Consider the following 19392-nt stretch of genomic DNA (forward strand, 5'->3'; position numbering starts at 1 on the left):
ATCTGGGAACTCCCTCTGCTGGGAGGTGTGTGCAGTGCCAACAGCCCCACTTTGGAGGGGTCTCAGTCTCCCAATGATGGAGCTAGAAGGGCCTTTAGAAGAGACCATTGGTTCTAACGCTCACTGTATATGTAGAAAAGAGACCCAGAGAGGGACAGTGGATTTGGTCATGATTGCACAGCTAGATGGTGTCAAGACAGCGCTAGGATCTTGGATGCTTGGTTCCTTGACAGCCCTATTGTCTTTGTTTTAATACTATGTAATGGGCCAACAGCACTCCTGGGGGTGGAGGTTAGTCTGGAGCCTTTGCCGCCCGGCTCTCTGGATCAGGACATCGGGCCATCGTGGTCTGAGGTGATCTAGGTGTAGCATACCTATGTTCTTCTCTGTGTCACTCCTTTTCTCTGAAACAGACCTCTCCCATCTGGCAGGTTTTGGGTCCAGGTGCTGGGAAGCTGTCACTGCCTGTCAGAAGCTAATATAGGAGAAATTCCAGGAAGGAACCAAGAACTCTAAGCAGCTAGGGTGGGGGAGGGTCTGGAGAAGATAGTTAAGTAATTGGGTGATGTTGAAATGAGGCAGTGTGGAGCTCAAAAGTTAAATTGCCTTAAAGGGTAACCTTGGTCTCCCTTTAAGAATTAGCAGTTTGATGATGATAAAATAACATGCACCACCACCCTCCCGCCCCCCCCTTGACTGCTCTGTTGCTGTATGCCTTAACTAGTGTAGTTTGGGAATGTGACATTTTCGATCATTGGCATTTATCCTCTCAAATGCCAAAATTAAAAATAAGCCAAAAGCCTTTTTTCCTTATTGAAATATGGTTAACATCTGTTAATTTCAGGGGTGCAGCATAGTGATTTGACAGTTGTATAGTGTGCACCATACGTGTGGTCAGCTTCTGTCCCCATACAAAGTTGTTAAAATATTATGGACTGTAATTTTCATCTCCATGACTTATTTTATACCTGGAAGTTTTGTATCTCTCAGTCCCCTTACCTGTTTTGTCCACCCACCTCCCCTCTGGCAACCACCAGTTTGTTCTCTGTATTTAAGAGTGTTTGTATGTTCTTTAGATTCCACATATAAGTGAAATCACATGGTATTTGTCTTTCTCTGACTACAATTTCACTTAACATAATACCCTCTAGGTCTATCCATGTTGTCGCAAATGGGAAGATCTCCTTCTCTTTTATGGCTGAGTAATATTCCATTGCATGTGTGTATATATATGTGTGTGGTGTGTGTGTGTGTGTGTGTGTGTGTGTATATGTATATAGGCAATTCACCCATTTTTACTGTAGAAAGAAACATAGGTAAAAGGATTACTTCACCTAGTCCTGCCATTCATAATTAGTTCACACCGAGTATGTATCTTTCCATATTTCTGTGGACATACACACGTATAAGTACTTGTACAAAGATAGGAACATACTATGAATATCTTGGTGTCAGTTTAAACCTGTATCTTATTGTATGTGCACATAGGTCTGTACGATTAAGACTGCATTCCTTCTGCTGTAGGGATACACCAAAATTTCTTTACTTGTCACTGGACATTTTTGTTTCATGAATATTTACACATTGTAAACTCCCCTAAAACAATATCTTTGTGTTATAATTATTTCCTTAGGACAAAGTCCTAGAAATGGAATTGCAGGGTTTAAGAGATTATGAGCATTTGTAAGGCTTTATAACCTCTTTGGTGTGTATCTGTTTTCTCTCTTCCAAACAATTTCCTCTCTGTGGTGAATCCCCAGTCTACAGCTTTCAGCACAGGTGAAGACAGCCCGAACACCCCACTGACACTTGTGTTCAGTCCATCAGCCTTCAGGTAGTTGAGCAGCCGACACATGACCTGGAATGCAGAGATGTTGTTCTCTTGACACCACAGGGACAATATGGAATATCCTTCTCTTGAGGGATATTTTCACCGAAGATCCAGATGGGTGCAATCCCTCTGCCATATCTGAGAATCTGTTCTGGCTCACGGGCTATTTTACTTATTTATTTTTAATTTTTTTTAATCTTTATTTTTGAGAGAGAGAGAGAGAGACAGTACAAGCGGGGGGAGGGGCAGAGAGAGAGGGAGACACAGAACTGGAAACAGGCTCCAGCCTCCAAGCTGTCAGCACAGAGCCTGACGTGGGGCTGGAACTCACAGACCACAAGATCATGACTGGAGCCAAAGTCCGACGCTTAATTGACTGAGCCACCCAGGCGCCCCTCAAGGGCTATTTTATTTTTAAACTTATGGAAAATTTTATCTTCCTTGGATTTTTGTTTTGCCATGGAATCCAATTCTTCAGGTACTTATGGTTCCCATAATTTCTGATTCATTTGCTTTTTCAACAACTTCAGGTGTAATCTCATCTTGTTTCTATTATGATTCCAAATTCTGGAAAAAAGTTGTGGTCTGGAATTGTTCTGTCCAAATAATCTGATTGTGTGCAAGCCTGCTTATGTCCCAGTCTCCAGTCTAAGGGCCTGACGCTCCTTGTGCAATAATGTGCCTTGGGACGCCTGGAGCATGTTTGGGGGCCTACACAGCCACAAACCCTGCAGAGATGAGCATCAGACTTGAGCTGGAGGCACACAGACTCACCTGTCTCTGGACGAGGGGTCCTCAGAAGGTGGCTCATATGTGTAAAAGTCATTTTTCCAAGGTAGCTGATTTCTAAAAACAATTGATTCACTCAAAAGCTGGGGCCCAGAATGCGCAAGGGAGTGGGGTGGGGGTGGGGACCGGGCGCTGCGCGGGACCACGCCCCCTTCACCTTGGCTGGCCCCTACCTTGCGAGGCCAGCGCCGCCTTCCCGGTCCTGGCCCGGGAACAGCGGCTGCCCGCCGCGTGGGCCTGCACATCATGGTGGCGCCCGGCAGCAGAAGAGGAAGAGGCCACGGCGGAAGGCGTTGGCGCGGTCGGCAGCTGCGGTGGAGCTGTAGCGAGGAGGCCAGCTCTTCTGGCCCTCGCAACCCTGCCTCCCACCTTGCTTGGGAACTGCCGGCTGCCACGTGGGCCCTGCCTCCGCGGAGCCTAACTCAGGCGGCCGCCACTGGCCGCCACCATGGAGCGTGAGGGGCCACCTTTATCGCCTCCTCTTTGCCTCTTCATCTGCCAGTGGGCGCTTGGGTTACCCATATCTTGGCTATTCTAATAATGCAGGGAACCTAGGGGTGTATGTATCTTTTTGAATTAGTGTTTTTGGTTTTCCTGGGTAAATACCCAGTAATGGAACGAATGGATCACGTGGTATTTCTGTTTTTAACTTTTTGCGGAACCCGCCAACATGCTTTTTTCCCTTGTGGCTGCACTGATGTACATTCCCACTAATAGTGTTTAAGAGTTTCTTCTTCTCTGCATCCTTGCCAACGCTGGTTATTTCTTGTCTTTTTGATTCTACCCATTCTGATAGGTATTAGGTCATATCTCGTTGTGGTTTGGATTTGCTTTTCCCTGATTAGTGATGCTGAGCATCTTCATGGATCTGTTGGCCATTTAGATATGTTTAGAAAAATGTTTATTCAGGTCCACTGCCCTCTTTTGTTTTTAATGTTAGAGAGACAGAGCGTGAGTGGGGGAAGGCCAGAGAGAGAGGAAGGCACAGAATCTGAAGCAGGCTCTAGGCTCTGAGCTATCAGCATAGAGCCAGATGCAGGGCTCAACCCCAGGAACCCCGGAGGTCATGACCTGAGCCGCTTAACAGACTGAGCCACCCAGATGCCCCCCCCCCATTTTTTAAATTTGTTTTTTTTGATGTTGAGTTATAGAAGTTCTTTATGTATTTTGAATATCAACTCCCTATCAATATCATTTGCAAATATTGTATTCTCTTCCATTTAGTAGGTTTTTTGTTTTATTGATGGTTTCCTTCACTGTGCAGAAGCTTTTTTATTGTAGTGTGGTCCCAATAGTTTATTTTTACTTTTGTTTCCCTTGCCTTAGGAGACCTATCTAGAAAAATGTTGCTATGACCAATGTCAAAGGACTTACTGCCTATGTTTTCTTCTAGAAGTTTTATGTTCTCAGGTCTCGCATTTAGGTCTTTAATCCGTTTTGAGTTTATTTTTGTGTATGGTGGAAGAAAGTAGTCCATTTTCATTCTTTTGCATATAGCCATCCCTTTCCCAGCACCGTTTATAGAAGAGTCTTTCTTTTCCCTATTGTATATTCTTCCCTTCTTTGTCACCGAGTAATTGACTCTATAAGTGTGGGTTTGTTTCTGGGCTCTCTGTTCTGTTCCGTTAATCTATGTGTCTACTTTTGTGCCAGTACCATACTGTTTTGATTATTATGGCTTTGTAGTGTATCTTTTTTTAAAAGAAAAGGTTTAATATAAAGATTCAAGATTCACATTAATACATATGATAAAATTAAATACCTTCTTAATAAGAGTTCAAGTTTTGCATTTTTTCCTACTTATCCTGCCCTATTTTTCCTGTGCTTTTTTTTTTATTACTTTAACCCCACCTCTGTCTATAGTTCAGAAAGTCTACTTCTACAGAAGCTATGATGATTAATATTAATTTTAATATACTCTTTAACTTTCCCAACATCTGGGTAGTATCTATAACATGCTTTTCCCCTACTTCCCAACTACTTTAGCTGTCCATCTTCCTAGGTAGAAATGTGACATTTTATTTTCCAGTTTTCCTTGTTTACTTATGGTGTGGGAAGAAGATAATGTATATTGTGTGTATTTATAGTCATCCTAGATTGAAAGACTTGTTGGAGTATATACTTTAGCAAAGGGGGGGGGGGATGCAAGAAATAAACTTTGTGAATGCTTTGGTATCAAAACATGTTCTTGTTTTACCTTCAACGTCAAATGCCAGTTTGGCTGGGTATGGCATTCTAGGTTTAAAGCCTTTTGCCTGAAGAACTTTTATGATATTGCTCCGTTTACTTCTAGCATCCAGAGTATCCAATAAGTCTGCCATCAGTCTGAAACTTGTTCCTCTGTATGTTCTCTCTTCTCTTTCTGTAAGCCTTTATGATTTTTTTCTTTATCATTGGAATTCCAAGATTTCACCGAGATGTGTCTAGGAGCAAGTCTGTTTTCGTCAGTCTTACTAGCTACTTGATAAGCACTGATCCTCTCAAAACTTGAATCTTTCTTTACCTCTGGAAAGTTTTCTTCAATTATTTCCTTAATTATTTCCTCTGCTCCATGCTCTTCATTATCTTTTTTCTGGAATTCCTGTCAAAATGGATGTTGGAGCTTCTGGGTCTATCCTCTGTGTCTCGTGATCTTTTTTTTTAATGTTTTTTTTTTTTTTGCAGCATGATCTCATTTTTATTTTCATTTTTAACATTAAACTTTTAAAAAATAATTTATTTTTAAATTTACATCCAAGTTAGCCTATAGTCAACAGTGATTTCAGGAGTAGATTCCTTAATGACCCCGCCACATTCCCTCCAGCAACCCTCTGTTTGTTCTCTATATTTAAGAGTCTCTTATGTTTTGTTCCCCTCCCTGTTTTTATTTTTGGTTCCCTTCCCTTATGGTCATCTGTTTTGTATCTTAAGTCCTTATATTAGTGAAGTCATATTTGTCTTTCTCTGACTAATTTCACTTAGCATAATACCCTCTAGTTCCATCCACGTAGTTGCAAATGGCAAGATTTCATTCTTTTTGATTGCTGAGTAATACTCCATTGTGTGTGTGTGTGTGTGTGTGTGTGTGTGTGTGTGTGTGTGTGTGTACACCACATCTTCTTTATCCATTCATCCATTGATGGATATTTGGGCTCTTTCCATACTTTGGCTATTGTTGATAGTGCTGCTATAAACATTGGGGTGCATGTGCCCCTTCAAAACAGCATACCTGTAGTGCTGATGCATAGGGGCACTTGTACCCCAATGTTTATAGCAGCACTTTCAACAATAGCCAAAATATGGAAAGAGCCTAAATGTCCATCAACTGATGAATGGATAAAGAAATTATGGTTTATATACACAATGGAACACTACGTGGCAATGAGAAGGAATGAAATATGACCTTTTGTAGCAATGTGGATGGAACTGGAGAGTGTTATGCCAAGTGAAATAAGTCATACAGAGAAAGACAGATACCATATGTTTTCACTCTTATGTGGATCCTGAGAAACTTAACAGAAGATCGTGGGGGAGGGGAAGGAAAAAAAAAGGGGGGGAGGGAGCCAAACCATAAGAGACTCTTAAAAACTGAGAACAATCTGAGGGTTGATGGGGGGTGGGAGGGAGGGAAGGGTGGGTGATGGTTATTGAGGAGGGCACCTGTTGGGATGAGCACTGGGTGTTGTATGGAAACCAATTTGACAATAAATTTCATATTAAAACAGCATACCTGTATCCCTTGGATAAATACCTAATAGTGCAATTGCTGGGTTGTAGGGTAGTTCTATTTTTAATTTTTTGAGGAAGTTTCATACTGTTTTCCAGAGTGGCTGCACTAGTTTGCATTCCCACCAGCAGTGCAAAAGAGATCCTCTTTCTCTGCATCCTCGCCAACATCTGTTATTGCCTGAGTTGTTAATGCTAGCCATTCTGATGAGTGTGAGGTTGTATCTCCTTGTGGTTTTGATTTGCATTTCCCTGATGAGGAGTGATGTTGAGCATTTTTTCGTGTGTCAGTTGGCCATCTGGATGTCTTCTTTGGAGATGTGTCTATTCATGTCTTTTGCCCATTTCTTCACTGGATTATTTGTTTTTTGGGTGTTGAGTTTCAGAAGTTCTTTATAGATTTTGGATACTAACCCTTTATCTGATATGTCATTTGCAAACATCTTCTCCCATTCCATCAATTGCCTTTGAGTTTTGCTGATTGTTTCCTTTGCTGTGCAGAAGCTTTTTGTTTTGATGAGGTCCCAATAGTTCATTTTTGCATTTGTTTTCCTTGCCTCCGGAGATGTGTTGAGTAAGAAGTTACTGCAGCCGAGGTCAAAGAGGTTTTTGCCTGCTTTCTCCTCGAGGATTTTGATGGCTTCCTGTCTTACGTTTAGGTCTTTCATCCATTTTGAGTTTATTTTTGTGTGTGGTGTAAAAAAGTGGTCCCGGTTCATTTTTCTGCATGTTGCTGTCTGGTTTTCCCAGCACCACTTGCTGAAGAGACTGTCTTCATTCCATTGCTTGTCAAAGACTTGTTGGCTATATGTTTGTGGATCCACTTCTGGGTTCTTTATTCTGTTCCATTGATCTGAGTGTCTGTTTTTGTGCCAGTACCATATTTTCTTGATTACAGTTTTGTAATACAGCTTGAAGTCCAGGCTTGTGAGGTCTCCATCTTTGGTTTTCTTTTTCAAGATTGCTTTGGCTATTCGGGCTCTTTTCTGGTTCCATACAAATTTTAGGATTGTTTGTTCTAGCTCTGTGGAGAATGCTGGTGCTATTTTGATAGATATTGCATTGGATATGTAGATTGCTTTGGGTAATGACATCTTAACACCATTCTTCCTATCTAGGAGCATGGAATATTTTTCCTTGTGTGTGTGTGTGTCTTCTTCAGTTTTTTTCATAACCTTTCTATAGTTTTCAGTATATAGATTTTTCACCTTTTTGGTTAGATTTATTCCTGGGTATTTTATGGGTTTTGGTGCAGTTGTAAATGGGCTTGTTTCCTTGATTTCTCTTTCTGTTGCTTCATTGTTGGTGTACAGAAATGTAACTGATTCCTGTGCATTGATTTTATATCCTGTGACCTTGCTGAATTCATGGATCAGTTCTAGCAGTTTTTTGGTGGAATCTTTTCGGTGTTCCATATAGAGTATCATGTCATCTGGAAAGAGTGAAAGTTCGACCTCCTCCTGGCCGATTTGGATGCCTTTTATTTCTTTTTGTTGTCTGATTGCTGAGGCTAAGACTTCCAATACTACGTTGAATAATCGTGGTGAGGGTGGACATCCCTGTCTTGTTCCTGACCTTAGGGGGAAAGCTCTCAGTTTTTCCCCATTGAGGATGATAGTTAACGTTGGGTCTTTCGTATATGGCTTTTATGATCTCGAGGTATGCTCCTTCTATCCCTACTTTCTTGAGGGTTTTTATCAAGAAAGGATGCTGTGTTTTGTCAAATGCTTCCTCTGCATGTATTGAAAAGATCATGTGGTTCTTTTCCTTTCTTTTATTGATGTGATGTATCACATTGATTGTTTTGCAGATATGAACCAGCCCTGCATCCCGGCTATAAATCCCACTTGGTCATAGTGAATAATATTTTTAATGTATTGTTGGATCCTGTTGGCTTGTATCTTGTTGGGGACTTTTGCATCTATGTTCATCAGAGAAATTGGTCTATAGTTCTGTTTTTTAATGGGGTCTTTGTCTGGTTTTGGAATCAAGGTATTGCTGGCTTCATAGAAAGAGTTTTCCTTCCGTTTCTATTTTTTGGAACAGCTTTAAGAGAATAGGTGTTAACTCTTCTTCAGATGTTTAGTAGAATTCCCCTGGAAAGTCATCTGGCCCTGGACTCTTGTTTTTTGGGAGAATTTTGATTACTGATCCGATTTCTTTACTGGTTGTGGGTCTGTTCAAATTTTCTATTTCTTCCTGTTTCAGTTTTGGTAGTGTATATGCTTCTAGGAATTTGTCCGTTTCTTCCAGATTGCACATTTTATTGGCATATAATTGCTTGTAATATTCTCTTATTATTGTTTATATTCTGTGTTGGTTGTGATCTCTCCTCTTTCATTCTTGATTTTATTTATTTGGGTCCTTTTTCTTTTTGATCAAACTGGCTAGGGGTTTGTCAATTTTGTTAATTCTTTCAAAGAACCAGCTTCATTGATTTGTTTTACTGTTTTGTTTTTTTGTTTGTTTGATTTCCTCCCTAGCTCCATGCTTTGAATCTGGTAGAGTTTTACCCATTTTTTCTTAAGTCCGATATCGTCCTCCTTTTTTTCATTTTGTGGGCATGTATCTTTCAGTAATTCTTTTATAAATGATTTTTGGCTGGTAAATTTGCTGAGCCTTTGCATATCTGAAAATGTCCTTACTTCGCCATGCTTAATGCTTAAATGCTAATTTAACTTGGCCTAGAAAGTTAGGTTCAAAATCATTTTCCATTAGGATGTTGAAGACATTGCTTCATTGCTTACTAATGTCCATCGTTGCTGATGAAAAGTCTGCTGCCGTGAGTATTGCTTCTTCATCTTTACCAGAGGTTTTTTAGAATTTTCTATTTGTTCTTTAAATTCTGAGGGATTTTTTTTCCTGTTATTCTTTGACCACTTCATCCTCTTCAATCTCTCTCTTTCTCTCCTGTTACTTCTGCAAGGTGCTGCAATCTCTGCATCCATCACTATATTGCTGATGGCTTCTTCCACACTTCTCATGACTTTGTGATTTTGTGATTCATCATGGGACAGTTCCTTACCTTGGTTTGTATCGTACACTTTAGCTTCACCTAGCTTGCTACTCAGATCACTTATTTCTTTGAAAGTCAAATTTTCAGGGCACCTGGGTGCTCAGTTGGTTAAGTCGCTGACTTGATTTCAGTTCAGGTCATGATCTCATGGTACATGGGTTCAAGCCCCATGTTGGGCTCTGCGCTGACATTGTGGAGCCTGCTTAGGATTCTCACTTTCTCCCTCTTTCTGCCCCTTCCTTGCCCATGTTCTCTCTTTCTATCAAAAATAAACAAACATTCTTTTAAAAAGTCAAATTTTAAATATCCTCAACTACTTTAGAGTTTGCTCTTTCTATTTTCTTTATCTTGTTTTTTGTGTGGCTAAATCTTTGTTGCCACTCCTTTTTGGTACTGGAGTTCTTTGGATTTTTCATTTCAGATAAGGTACTTTTTATTCCTAAAATTTCCTTTAGGTCATTTTTAAGAGATTCTCTTATCTCTTTAACCAGCAAGGCAGATTCTCCATCAAGCCTTTAAATTTCATAATTATTGATAGGTCTTTGCATTTTTAATTAATTTTTTATTTTTTTGCATGCATGAGTACTTTATTCATTTTTTTATTTTAATTTACATCCAAATTAGCATATAGTGCAACAATGATTTCAGGAGTATATTCCTTAATGCCCCTTACCCATTTAGCCCATCCCCCCTCCCACAACCCCTCCAGTAACCCTGTTTCTTCTCCATATTTGAGTCTCTTCTGTTTTGTCCTCCTCCCTGTTTTTATATTTTTGCTTCCCTTTCTTATGTTCATCTGTTTTGTATCTTAAAGTCCTCATATGAGTGAAGTCATATGATATTTGCCTTTCTCTGACTAATTTCACTTAACATAATATCCTTCAGTTCCATCCACGTAGTAGCAAATGGCAAGATTTTATTCTTTTTGATTGCTGAGTAATACTCCATTGTGTGTGTGTGTGTGTATGTGTGTGTGTGTATATGTGTGTGTATATATATATATATACATATATATATATACACATATATATACATATATACATATATATATATAAAGTCACATCTTCTTTATCTATTCATCCATTGATGGGCATATTTGGGCTCTTTCCATACTTTGGCTATTGTTGATAGTGCTGCTATAAACATTGGGGTGCATGTGTCCCTTTGAAACAGCACACCTGTATTCCTTGGATAAATACCCGGTAGTGCAATTGCTGGGTCATAGGGTAGTTCTAGTTTTAGTTTTTTGAGGAACCTCCATACTGTTTTCCAGAGTGGCTGTACCAGCTTGCATTCCCAATTAATTTTTTAAATGTTTTATTTATTTTTGAGAGAGATAGTTTGTGGGTGGGAGAGGGGGAGAGAGAGAGAGAGAGAGGGAGACAAAGAATCCGAAGCAGGCTTCAGGCTCTGAGCTGTCAGCACAGAGCCCAATGCAGGACTCAAACTCATGAACTTCGAGATTGTGACCTGAGCCAAAGTCAGACGCCTAACCAACAGAGCCAACAGGCACTCCTTCATGTCTTTACATTTTAAATCTAATACCTAAACCATCTCCTGGTCATTTTCATCAACTGAATTCTTTCCCTATAGGTGATATTTTCCTATTTCTTTGCAAATCTAGAAATTTATGGCGGTACACAAGACATTGTGGCTATGTTGTCAAAACTGGATAGTTTTGTTTTCCTGAGGAGTAATTTTTGTTTTTGCAGTCTTGCTAGACCTTCCCAAACTCAGGAAATTAAAAAAAATATATATCATCCAGGGAGGATCATTCACCTGGGAGGAAGTACTCTGCAGAGTAGGATTTGGTCTTCTGTACAGCTGTGTCTTAGTGCCTGGAGAAGGAATCCCGCCTGAGGATGCACACATGGACCAAGGGCTTTGTAGTATATCTTGAAATCTGGGATCATGATGCCTTAAGCTTTGTTGTTCTTTTTCAAAACTGGTTTGGTTATTCAGGGATGTCTGTGGTTCCTTACAAATTTTAGGATTATTCTTGTTCTGTGAAAAATGTTGTTGGTATTTTGGTGGAGATTGCTTTGAATCTATTGATTTGCTTTGGGTAGTATTGACCTTTAGTCAATATAGTATTGACAATATTTGTTCTTCCAATCCATGGGCATGGTGTGCCTTTCCATTTGTGTCATCTTCAATTTCTTTCTCAATGCTTTATAGTTTTCAGGAGTACAGGTCTTTCACCTCCTTGATTTATTTCTAGGTATTTTATTCTTTTTGGAGTGATTATAAATGGGATTGTTTTCTTAATTTTTCCTTTTTTTTAATTTTAAAATTAAAAAAAATTTCTCTAATACTTTGTTATTAGGGCACAGACACGCAACGGATTTCTGTATGTTAATATTGTATCCTAAAAACTTACTGAATTCATGTATCAGTTAAACTAGTTTTTTGGTGAAGTCTTTAAGGTTTTCTGTATGCAGTATCATGTCATCTGCAAATTAGTGACAGTGTAACTTTTTCCTTACCAGTTTGGATGCCTTTTATTTCTTGTATGATTGCTGTAGCTAGGACTTCTAGTACTATGTTGAGTCAGTAATAAGAGTGTACATCCTTGTCTTCTTCTTGATCATAAAGGAAAAGCTCACAATTTTTCACCATTGAGTATGATATTAGCTGTGGGTTTTTCGTACATGGCCTTTATTATGTTGAGGTGTATTCCCTCTAAACCTACTTTGTTGAGAGTTTTCTTCATGAATGGATGTTGTATTTTGTCATACTTTTTTCTGAATTTATTGAGACGATCATGTGGTTTTTATCCTCTTGTTAATGTGATGTATCCCACTGATTTGAGAATATTGAGCCATCCTTGCATCCCTGGAATAAATCCTACTTGATGGTGCTGAAGGATTTTTTTTATTGTTTTGTTGAATGTAATTTGCTAATATTTTGCTGAGGGGGATTTTTGCATCTCTGTTGATCAGAGATATTGGCTTGTAGTTTTTCATAGTGTCTTTTTTTTTTTTTAGTGTTTCTTTTTGAGAGAGAGTATGAGTGGAGGTGGGGCAGAGACAGAGGGAGACACAGAATCTGAATTAGGCTCCAGGTTCTGAGCTGTGAGTACAGAGCCCAATGTGGGGCTTGATCTTGTGAACTGAGAAATCATGACCTGAGCTGAAGTTGGATACTTAATTGACTAAGCCACCCAGGCACCCCTACATGGTGTCTTTCTTTGTTGTTGATTTCAGCATAGTGCTGGCCTCATGGAATGAATTTGGAAGTTTTCCTTCCTCTTCTATTTTTTAGAATAGTTTGAGAAGAATAGGTATTTCTCTAAATGTTTGGTAGAATTCACCTGTGAATCCATCTGGTCCTAGAATTTTGTTTGTTGGGAATTTTTTGTTTCTGTTTTTTTTTTTTTTTAAATTTAATGTCATTACCAGTAATTGGTCTGTTGGTCTGTTCAAAATTTTCTGTCTGATTCAGATTTATAAGATTACAGGTTTCTAGGAATGTATCCATTTCTTTTAAGTTGTCTAATTTGTTGGCATATAATTTTTCATAATCTTATAATCCTTTGTATTTCTCTGGTGTCCATTTAAAAATTTTTTTTTTGGTTTTTTAGCCTTTTTAAAAAAATTTTTAACTTTACATCCAAATTAGCATATAGTGCAACAATGATTTCTGGAGTAGATTCCTTAATTCCCCTTACCCATTTAGCCAATCCCCCCCCCCCCTCACAACCCCTCCAGTAACCCTCTGTTTCTTCTCCATATTTAAGAGTCTCTTCTGTTTTGTCCCCCTCCATGTTTTTATATTATTTTTGTTTCCCTTCCCTTATATTCATCTGTTCTGTCTCTTAAAGTCCTCATATGAGTGAAGTCATATGATATTTGTCTTTCTCGAATTTTGCTTAGCATAATATCCTCTAGTTCTATCCACGTAGTTGCAAATGGCAAGATTTCATTCTTTTTGAATGCTGAGTAATACTCCATTATGTATGGGTGGTGTGTGTATGTATAGACATGTATATACACACACACACACACACACACACACACACTCACATCTTCTTTATCCATTCATCGATGGACATTTGGGCTCTTTCCATACTTTGGCTATTGTTGATAGTGCTGCTATAAACATTGGGGTGCATGTGCCCCTAAATTTTTTTAAAGTAGGCTCCATGTGCAATGTAGGGCTTGAACTCACAACCTTAAGATCAAGAGTCATATGCTTTACAGGCTGAGCCAGCCAGGCATCCTAGTGGTTTTAGTTCTTATTTATTCCTTCTCATTTTTGATTTTGAGTTCTTTTTTTTTTTTCTTTAAAGTTTATTTATTTTGAGGGTGAGAGAGAGGGAGAGCTAGAATCCCAATGTGGGGCTTGAACTCACAAACCAAGAAATCATGACCTGAGCTGAAATCAAGTGTCAGATGCTCAATGGACTGAGCTACCCAGGTGTCCCAGAGGCCTCTTTTTTTGTTGTTTTTGTTTTTAATGAATCTGGCAAAAGGCTTATAAATCTTGTTTATCTTTTCAAAGAATTAGCTCTTCATTTTATGTATCTTTTATTTTTTAGTCTTTCATATTTCTGCTCTGATCTTTTCTTTTACTGTCTTTGGGTTTCATTCTTTTTCTAGCTCTTTTAGGGTGTAAGCTTAGATTGTTTGAGATTTTTCTTGTTTCTTTAGGTAGGCCTGTATTGGTATAAATTTCCCTCTTAGAGTTACTTTTGCTGCATCCCAAAGATTTTGGATCATTTTGTTTTCATTTTCATTTGTCTCCATGCTTTTTTAAATTTCTCCTTTGATTTCTTGGTCAACCCAGTCATTGTTTAGTAGCTTATGTTTAGCTTCCCTGTATTCGTTTCTTCTTTGTCTTGTTTTTGTGATTGGTTTCAAGTTTCATACTGTTGTGGTCAAAAAGATGCTTGATATGATTTCAGTCTTTTTAAATTTTATTTTGAGAGAGCATGTGCACACACATGAGCGAGTGGGGGAGGGGCAGAGGGAGAGGGAGAGGGAGAATGCCCAAGTAGGCTTCCTGCTCAGTGTGGAGTCAATGTGGGGCTCGATCTCACAATTGCAAGATCATGACCTGAGCTGCTATTTAGAGTTGGACGCTTAACCTACTGAGCCACCCAGGTGCCCTGATTTCAGTCTTCTTAAAATGTATTGAGATTTGTTTTGTGGCCTAACATAAGATCTATTCTGGAGAATGTTCTATGTGTACTTGAAAAGGATGTGTATTCTTCTGTTTTTGGATGGAATGTTCTGTGTGTATAGGTTATGTTCAACTGGTCTAATGTTTTATTCAGAATCACTGTTTCCTTGTTTTCTGCTAGGTGATCTGTTGATGTAATTGGGGTGTAAAAGCCCTCTACTATTATATTACTGTCAGTTTTTCCCTTTATGACAATTGCTTTATGTATTTAGGTGTTCCTGTGTTGGGTGCATAGCTCTTTATAAATGTTACATCCTTTTGTTGGATTGATCCCTTTATCGTGATCTAGTGCCCTTCTTTGTTTCTTGCTACAGTGTTTGTTTTACAGTATTTTGTGTAAGTATTGACACTCCAGCTTTTTTTTTTTTTTGGCCTTATTTTGTATGTTAAATGTTTTTCCACCCCTTTATTTTCAGTGTATGTGTGTTTAGGTCTGAAGTGAGTCTCTTGTAGGCAGCATATAGATGTTTGTGTGTGTGTGTGTGTGTGTGTGTGTGTGTGTGTGTGTTATTGATTCAGTCACCCAGTGTCTTTTTTTCTTTTTTTAATGTTTTATTTTTAAGACCGAGAGAGAGACAGAGCACTAGCAGGGGAATGTCAGAGAAAGAGAGAAGCACAGAATCTGAAACAGGATCCAGGCTCCGAGCTGTCAGTGCAGAGACTGATGCAGGGCTCAAACTCACGAACTGTGTGATCATGACCTGAGTCGAAGTCGGGACGTTTTACTGATTGAACCACCCAGGCGCCCCCTCTTTTTTTGCTTTAAGTAAACTCTGCACCCGGCATGGGAGTTGAACTCACAACCTTGAGATCAAGCATTACATGCTCTACCAACTAAGCCAGCCAGGCCTCCTTACCCTCTGTCTTTTGATTGGAGGATTTAGTCCATCAAGAGCATTTTTCATTAGAATATTTTAAAAATGCTATGCTTCCAGTGCTGTTAAACAGAACATTTGTTGAGTGCTTCCACTGAGTTTGAGATTCTCTGTTTTGCATAGGTGGACAGGGTGGTCAAGGGTCTGCTTTTTGGTCTTTAGCTCTATCTTCCCTACTTTCACCACTGACACCATCCCTGCCCTGCCAGTCATTGCTGACTCAGTTGTGTAGAGCAGAGAAAACCCACAACACTGACCTTGGTGAAATGTAGAGTGTACCATGGTCTGAGTGCCTGTCTTGCAGAATAAATGCAGGGCCTGTTGGGATACCTACAAAAAAATGCAGGTGCTGTTTCCACTTGTCTCTCAAGGAGAATGAGATGATCAGAGGTCTGTGCTCTAAGTAAGTGGAGAAATATTCCTGTAAATTATTCATAGCTTCGTGGATACTTGATGGGTACCTAAGCATCTACTAGGTCTCAGTGACTGGTGCTGGTGTTCAGAGTAGTCCTCATCCACATGAGTGGGGCTCAGCAGTGCCTCGACAGTGTCATTTGTGGTAAATTACAGGAGAGTCAACTAACCTCCATAGATGAGAGGAGACAATTGTTGTAAGGATTTGAAAATGTGCTAGCTTCCTACCTTCTCTCTGTTGGAAATGTAACTGTTACAGATATGCAACAAATGTGTCTATTAGCAACCTGTGATGTGGAACTGTTTGGGATAACTGGGTTAAAATATGGAAACTTCCAGTTAAAATTGTGATGCTCTGAATTGAATGCTTTATTCAGTGTATCTGCATCTAGGTTACCTAGATTATGTATCCTCTTTAAACATGCTGACATTCACTTCCTCTTTTCAAGTGATTAAATTATTTTTTGATTTAGGGTCTTATTTTATTCTTCTCAATACTTGGCAAAGAATAACCCTAATAGTAGCAACCTCTTATTGAATTATATTCTAATTCAGAACTACTAATTCAGTGGGAATGTATCCTTACTCTCCTAGAAGAAATGAACAGTAGGGAGAGGATCCCAGAGATCACACTTGTGATTGCTTAAGAGAAGAGTTCAGTTTTCAGAACTCTTGAAAATGTCTTTTTATCTGCCAGTAATTACTTGGGGTTATTTGAGACAGGACCTCTCCTATCTTTGCTTTGCACAGTTCAGTTGGGGTAACTGTGTGTAATGTCAAATTATGAAGTTGCATTCCTTAAATATTTAATGTAAGACTTCAGTTTTGATGAAGCTTTAAAAACTTCATCCGATGGTTATGTTTCCTGACACAAGCAGGGAATGTCTGAGCTACGGTGGCCTCTTAGGCCCCAGAAAGATGGAAGTCTTGTGGCATTTCACAAATGCTGACCCAGTCCGGGGTCTGGGATATCACAGGGTGGTTATAGTTCGTTATTTCCCTTATGTTCAGAATTTTTATTGAAGTCATCTGACGCAGTTTTGATCTTGCTGTTTTCTAAAGTCTTACAGTATAAAAGTGCAAAAATATGTGATTTGTACTAAGCAGAGTCAAAGTTTAGCTCTTTAGCGATTGGCCAGACTCTTTGTCGCCTTTACCTATTGCTTCTTCCTCTGTTTTTCGGATAATCATCAGTACGGCTGGGCATTAGGCAAAGGGGAGTGATTAGCTCCTGCGAGACTTTCTTTCCCTTCCTTTTATATGGTTGCATGTACACAGAGACTAAGTGCTATTTATTAACCACTTGTGCAGCAGCCGTTACGTTAAGTCTTTTCATCCATTTTTATTTAATCCTCGTGCTAACTGATTGAGGAACCAGGGCTCAGAATTGGTATTGCTTGTCTGGGATGTCACAGCAGAGCCAGGCCTCAAGCCCAGGTCCCTCTAACCCCAAGCTGACACCCGAGAACACACTCCACTCTTTTGCATCCTCTGGTTTTGACTGTTGAACACATATCAGTCTCCTACCGAGGGTGAGCTCTTTCAGGGCTGTAGCTGGGTGCTGGGCACATTGGGAACCCTGTGTTGTTTATTGGACTGGGCTCGAAGGTTTGGGGGAGGAAGAAGTCGAATGAACACAAGTGTAAGTAAGCCCTGGGGTAGGCTGCTCCCCTCTCGTTTCTGTGGGTATTTGAGGCTGCACTCTAACACACGTAGACTCGTGCTGGAGATTTCTGTCCTGGTTGTAGGGGGCACGGCATGTGTACTGACCGGGCAGCCCTTTGACACCGTGAAAGTGAAGATGCAGACGTTCCCCGACCTGTACAGGGGCCTCACCGACTGCTGCCTGAAAACCTACTCCCAAGTGGGCTTCCGTGGCTTCTACAAGGGGACCAGCCCAGCGCTGATTGCCAACATCGCCGAGAACTCTGTCCTCTTCATGTGCTATGGCTTCTGCCAACAGGTGGTGCGGAAAGTGGTTGGATTGGAAAAGCAGGCCAAGCTAAGGTGAGTCGTGGGCACTAATACCTGCTCAGTTTGTTTCAAAAGACAACATTGTTGGGGGCGCCCGGTGGCTCAGTCGGTTGAGCGTCCGACTTCGGCTCAGGTCATGATCTCACGGTTTGTGGGTTCAAGCCCTGCGTCGGGCTCTGTGCTGACAGCTCAGAGCCTGGAGCCTGCTTCGGATTCTGTGTCTCCCTCTCTCTCTGCCCCTCCCCTGCTAATGCTCTGTCTTTCTCTTTCTCACTGTCTCAAAAATAAAATAAACATTAAAAAAAATTTAAAAGACAACGTTGTTGTATAGTCAAGGTTTTTGTGATACCTTATGGGAAGGATGTTTCCTTTTTTAAAATAACCCACTTTCTCTCTGGTTATGGAGGAATACGTTGTCATCCTATAAAACTTGCAAACCACGAATTCTGCAGGACGAGGATTGCCTGTAATGTACCATGGAGAAGGAGACACACTTACGTATTGGTGTCCTTCACGAAGATGCTTTTCAGATGCTGCAGGTGGTACTACTACTCTTGTGGGCACAGGTGCTGGACCAGAGCCACAGATGCAGCCTGGGAGCCACGTTTGGGATTCCACTTCATCGGCAAAATGCGGAAGATTGGAAGAAGCTGCCTGAGCCAGTCTGAGAGACACTTGGAATTTTAGGAAGAGTCGGCAGCATCTCAGAAGATGGAGATGAACCTGTTTGGCCATGTCTGCCCCAAACGTCAGACTCTGCCATGTGCTTGGCCATCCCTTGGATATTTATGTACACAGCAACTAGGAAGAACTCGGGAAACACTGGGATGTGTAGCCATCCCTTTTCTGAACGTTGAATTTTTAAAAATCACTTAAATTGTATCAGCTGCATGGTTCTTACGGGTTGTATTGGTAAGAATTGGAAACCCTATTGCAACTCGGGTCCCACTTGACTAAAAGTAGGTCCCTTTTGTCCAGAAGTTCCCTGGAGGTGCCTAGTGGTCTTTAAGACGTGCCCTTTTGCAAGTGGGAATTTTGTCTTGATGGATGGAACTTGTTTTTTAAGGGGACTGGATGAAATCACCCAGGGAGATAGCTTCTGTAGGGGGCTGCGCACTGATTCTAGGACCTTCCAGCACAGAGGGGTCAGGAAAAAGAGATGAAGTAAAGAAATACGCAAGAAACAAACGAGGAGAAGGTGGGATCTCATGATAGACTGATGGGAAGAACACTGTAGTGAGTGTCGCCCTCCCTGTTCAAGGGGGGAGACTTTCTACATGAGGAGACCTGGGGTTTAGGTCCCCTGCAGCATCCCCAGAGGAGAACGCCTTGCAGAGAAGACAGCAGCCACATGAGGTCTCGGAGGAAGTCCTGCAACAAAGAAGCCGGCCTATTTCACTTGGCCTAACCCAGCACCCTCCTCTTTTTTTGGTCTTGGCATGGGAAAGGGCTGCTTTTTCATCATTCAGAACAGTGTGTAGTTATTGCCTGTTGGGAAAATGCTACCTTAGATGCTACCTTAGAGTTGACAGAGCTATGACTCCCACGGCTATCGTGGTTTTTTGGTTCGTTTTTGTTTTTCTTGTGTTTTTTGTTTTTGTTTT

The 19392-nt window shown here is 40.4% G+C and overlaps 1 protein-coding gene and 1 pseudogene across 2 annotated transcripts in view; one reads left to right on the forward strand and one right to left on the reverse strand.

Annotated features, from left to right (window-relative positions):
* Positions 1 to 19392, forward strand: part of SLC25A15 (solute carrier family 25 member 15) — a 36388-nt gene that overhangs the window by 4981 nt on the left and 12015 nt on the right. For both annotated transcript variants that reach the window (XM_047873045.1, XM_047873055.1), the window contains one exon: positions 17563 to 17821. In XM_047873045.1, coding sequence (XP_047729001.1) covers positions 17563 to 17821 — 259 coding nt within the window. The remainder of the gene's footprint in view (positions 1 to 17562; positions 17822 to 19392) is intronic.
* Positions 1692 to 9126, reverse strand: LOC125169494 (programmed cell death protein 2-like; annotated as a pseudogene).

This window comes from Prionailurus viverrinus, chromosome A1, assembly GCF_022837055.1.
Source record: "Prionailurus viverrinus isolate Anna chromosome A1, UM_Priviv_1.0, whole genome shotgun sequence".
In the NCBI taxonomy this organism is placed as follows: Eukaryota; Metazoa; Chordata; class Mammalia; order Carnivora; family Felidae; genus Prionailurus; species Prionailurus viverrinus.